Source organism: Gracilinanus agilis, unplaced genomic scaffold (genome assembly GCF_016433145.1).
Source record: "Gracilinanus agilis isolate LMUSP501 unplaced genomic scaffold, AgileGrace unplaced_scaffold48769, whole genome shotgun sequence".
In the NCBI taxonomy this organism is placed as follows: Eukaryota; Metazoa; Chordata; class Mammalia; order Didelphimorphia; family Didelphidae; genus Gracilinanus; species Gracilinanus agilis.
In genome coordinates, this window is record NW_025383320.1 from 748 (window position 1) to 5,260 (window position 4,513).

The window sequence follows — 4,513 nt, forward strand, 5'->3', positions numbered from 1 at the left end:
CCCGGCTGAGGCGCAGAGGAGTGAGCGGGATGGCGTGAAAGGGGAGCGCAGCAGCCTCTGGGAACCCCCCCAGACTCCCGGCACTCGCGCCCCTGTCTTCTCGAGGAAGCCACATGCAGCCGCCGCCCCAACGTCTCCGGCTCTCTCTCCTCCTCCAGAACGTGGCGGGAAGGCCCCGAGGGGGCCCCCACGCCGCCGAGAGCAGGCGCTGCCGTCCCGCCCAGGAAGAGGCACCCCTGGGAACCCCCCTCAGGAGCCCCGGCCCGCCCGGCCCCGCGTCACACGGTGGTCTCGTTCCTCCACGGGCCCGTTTTGATGTTGCCGGTGCCGTCGGAGCAGTACACGAGGGCTTCGTCCAGGCTCCCCGCGGGCAGCCCGTCGTGGCCGGCCGCGTTACACGGCAGCACTTGTGTCCGCGGGTGCAGCTCGAAGCGGGCCTCGGCCTCGGCCATCTGGCCGCAGCCGCACACGACCGTGCTGGCGTCGCTGCTCTCGGGCTGGCTCACGGTGGGGAAGGGGTCGGCCTGGCCGCAGCAGGCCCGGTGGCGGCCCGGCGGGCCCTCGTGGGCGCTGGGGGGACTGTCCGTGCGGGAGCTGCGGAGGCTGCCGTCGTCCAGGCTGGACGGGATGTGGTAGGCGAACTCCCTCTCGGCCGCGGCCGCCCGGTGCCGGCTGAAGTAGCGGGCCTTGGCTCGGCCCTTCGGGCAGCGGTGCAGGTGCGCGCCGGGCCGCAGGTGGACGCGGGCCTCGTCGTCCAGGAGCTGCTCGCAGTGCATCTTGGCGCAGCACGGCGTGACGGGCGACAGGCAGTTCACGTGGTTCTGCGCCGCGTGCAGGTTGGTCAGCTTGCAGTGGCCGGCGGGGGCGTGCGCGAAGCCGCCAGCCGTGGCCAGGCACGGCGAGTCCTGGAGGCGGGCCGCGTGCCTCGGGGCGTCCCCGTTGGCGTTGGGCTTCGGGTAGGCGTTCCTGCGCGAGGGGCAGCAGGACCACCAGCAGTGCCACACGTCGTCGCGCTTGGCGCAGTGGTGGATGAGGACGAAGAGCCCCAGCGTGACGCAGAAGGCCCCGTAGAGGCAGCTGAAGATCATGTCCAAGAAGGGGCCCTGCGACACGGCCAGCGCCCCGAAGGTCCACGTGGCCACGAAGAGGAAGAGCGTGAAGGCCGCGGCCCGCAGCTGGGCCTTGAACGAGTGCTCGTTCTCCAGGAGGGAGGCCGAGAGCGCCGGGCCGGCCTCCCCCAGGGCCCCGGGGCCCGCCTCGGCCGCCGCCAGCCTCTGCGGCTCCTCCCTCCGCTCCTTGAGCTCGTACTTGCGCTCCGGGTGGCGCCGCAGCTGGACGTAGGTGCACAGGAAGTAGACGCAGGTCACCCCCGCGATGAAGGCCGCCGGCCCGTAGAAGGCCCCCAGGCTGGGCTCCCAGGCCATCCAGCAGCTGCACAGGGGAGAAGCAGAGTTAGGGCGCCCCTCCAGGACCCCGGGGCCCGGCTCCCTCCGCCGCCCTCCCGCCAGCTCCAGCGAGCAGACCCAGAGCGGCGCGCGCCGGGCCAGCCCAAACCTCAGCAACCGAAGGAGCCGGCTCCGCCTCGAGCCTCTTCCCTGCTGCCCGCCCAGCCTGGGCCCACAGAGGGGCCAAAGAAGGGGCCCCGAGGGCGAGGGGCGTCACCGACGGATCCCGGCACCCAGACTGCCTCCGCGTTGGGGCGCACTTCAGGGATGCTCCGAGGAGTCTCGACCGGCCCAGGCTCGGAGCTGGTGCCCCCCGGGAACGCGCTGCAGGCCAGCCGGGGGGGCCGCTCGGCCCCGGCCCTGAGAAGGCTCCTCCCAAGCGCTGCCCAGAGTCCGAGGCGAGACGGGGCCACGCGTGGGCTGTGGATGGGCCGGGAAAGAGCGGAATGACGGCCTTCAGCCCGTGCCGTGGGAGGCGCATCTAGCCTGCGGGGAGAAGCCTGCGGGGGTCCTGGGGCACTTCAAAGTGGAGGAGGCTCAAAGCAGGGTGCAGGAAAGGGGGCGGCACCAAGAAGGGCTTCCTCGCTTCGCTCCTCCCCCCACAGCAAAGGCCGGGGCCCCTTCTCAGGGGTGGGTCAATGTGGAAATCGGGGCACTAGAGGGCCGCCTGCCTTCTGTCCTGGAATCCGTACCGTGTTGGGGTTCTGAGGCAGAAGAGCGGGAAGGGCTAGGCGATGGGGTAAGTGACTTGCCCAGGGTCACGCAGCCAGGAAGTACTGGAGTCCACATTCGAACCCAGGACCTCCCATCCCTGGCCCAGCTAGTTGTACTGAGCCACCTGTCGCCCCCTGCAGAGTGCCGTCTGCCTGCTGGCCCCGGGGTCTGCCAGGGGACGAGAACATTGGCTTCCGCTGCCCGAGGCCTCCTGGCTTCCTCCAGGCCGGCAGGAGCTTCTCCCCGGCCTGAGCAGCTGAGTCAGGGCCTGCCATCTTTGGCGCCTGGCACGGTGCCCTTCCAAGCCTGCGCCTGCCCCTCGGCCCCCCCCCCCCCGCTTTGGGCTGCCTCCAGCCTCCTGCTCCCACCAGGCATGGCGGCCACGAAGGGCTGGGAGGAAGGTCCCGAGGACGCGGCTTCTGGAGCGCCCGCTTCGGCTCGGCTGCGGGAACGCGGGGCACAGGCGGGAGGGGGCTGGGAAGTCACCGGCCCGATGCCCTGGTGGCCGTGCCCGGCGGGGTGCCCGTGGGTAAAGGCTGAGCTTGGCCGGGCTCCGCAGAGAGGACCCTGGCGAGGCTCGGCGCAGGGCCGTGACAAGCCCGGGAAAAGCACTTGGCCAAGAAAGCGGCAGCCCGTGTGCCGACCTGGGACTGCGCTGGGGGCCCCTCTGGGGCGGTCCCCGGAGTCTCGTCCCCTTCCTTCTCCACTGGAAAGCGGCTCCCCAATGGGAGGCCCCACCAGATGCCGCCTTCCTTGGGGGCGACCTGGGACAGGGGGAGGAAAAGCCCCATTCCTGGCGGGTGGCTCTTCTCGGCTGCCCTGGAACGTGGAGCCCGGAGGAGGGTCTCACGGAGCGGCCGAGGAACGGCCCCTGGACGTGGCCTGCTGGGAACATCCGTGGCTCGGGCAGCCCTCGGCCCATCTGCGTCAGGGACCGTGCGTGCGGCGACGGCCGGGTCGGGCGGCCAGTTTGGCTGGCCGCGATTTGCTCGGCCCGGAGGTCAGCCGCTGAAGGCCTTCCCTGATCCCCGCTGCCCCTCCTGGACGGCCCCCGGATCTTCCTCCCTGGAGAGGCTGCGAGCAGGGCTCTGGCCTGCCACCGGCCGTGGCCACGCTTCCTCGTCTCGGCGCCGGCCCGGGTGGTCTTCGCCCCTCCCGGCTCCCCCCTCAGCTCCGGAGTCAGGCCCCGGCGCGGACGCTTCTTTCTGCTCTTCTCCAGGAACGTCCCCCGCCCTGGAGCCACGAGACCTGCCGCAGGACCCCCTCCTTCTGGGGAATCTGCAGGGGCTCCCCAAGGCCTCGAAGGAAGGACGGCCACCCCGACCGCTCTTGGAGGGCCGCCACAATGCGGACCGGCCGGGCGCCCCAGCCCTCCGCCTGCGTCCACACAACCGCAGCCCTTCGCCGTTCCGGCTCTCTTCCGGCCCTTTCCCATCTCCAGGCCTTTGCTCGGGCTGTCTCGAATGGACTGACTTCCCTCAGCGTCTCCGGAAGTCGGCGTCCCTCCCTCCTTTCTTCCCGGAACCAATTCCGGCTGGGTCGGTCCCTCGTGGCATCCCTGCCCAGCTGCCCCTCGAGAGGGGCTTCTCCGTCCCTGCCAGGCCGGCAGCTCTGGGCACTCAGGCCGAATCCCCGGGGGGCGCCCGTGGCCTCGAGGGTGAAGCGATGGCGGGGACCCAGCGTGGCCTGAACCATCCGGGGGGGCTCCTGCTGCGGGGGGTCCCAGAGGCTGAGCGGGGCACGTCCGAGGGGCCGGGCCTCGAGCCTTCCACGTGGGGGCAGGCAGGGCCGCTTCTCCCGGGGGATGACGAGCAGAGGCGTGGGCGGGCACGTGTGGCATGTATACACGAGAAGGCACACATGTATGTTGTGTGTGCGTGTGCCAGGTGTCTGTGTGTAGGTGTGTCTGTGGTACGTGTGTGCTGTGTGTGCGCGTGCCCTGGTGACGCTGAGCCCCCCCAAAGCTGCTGAGCACTCGGGGCCCAGAGCCCCCCCGGCCGCCGCCTCCCCAGGCCGCCCTGAGGACCAGCGACTGGGGGAGATTCGAACTCGGGGCCAGACTCTAGCCTCAGGCCACCAGCGGGCAGCGGACCATCCAGAGGCCGAGCTGTTCTTCTCCTTTCAGAACAAACGGAAACGAAGTCCTCCAGGCTCTACGTGTGGGAGCGAACCGCCCCCCCCATACTTACTAGGGGCCCCCCGCGCTGTCCGGCCCGTAGTTCTGGATGTTGGTGGCGGCTGTGATCCCGCAGATGATCAGAGGGACGCCTCCGCTGATGAGGTAAAACCTGCCGAGAGACGGGGAGAGACGGAGGGAGAGAGAGAGAGAGAGAGAGAGAGAGAGAGAGAGAGAG

The 4,513-nt window shown here is 70.8% G+C and overlaps 1 protein-coding gene across 1 annotated transcript; it reads right to left on the reverse strand.

Annotated features, from left to right (window-relative positions):
• Window positions 1–200: 200 nt before the first annotated feature.
• Window positions 201–4,447, reverse strand: ADGRA1 (adhesion G protein-coupled receptor A1; the record flags this gene model as incomplete). Its single annotated transcript, XM_044684338.1, has 2 exons — window positions 201–1,431; window positions 4,349–4,447. Coding segments are annotated over 2 exons (1,252 nt in total), but the record flags the coding sequence as incomplete, so codon positions are not given.
• Between the last annotated feature and the right edge of the window lie 66 nt (window positions 4,448–4,513).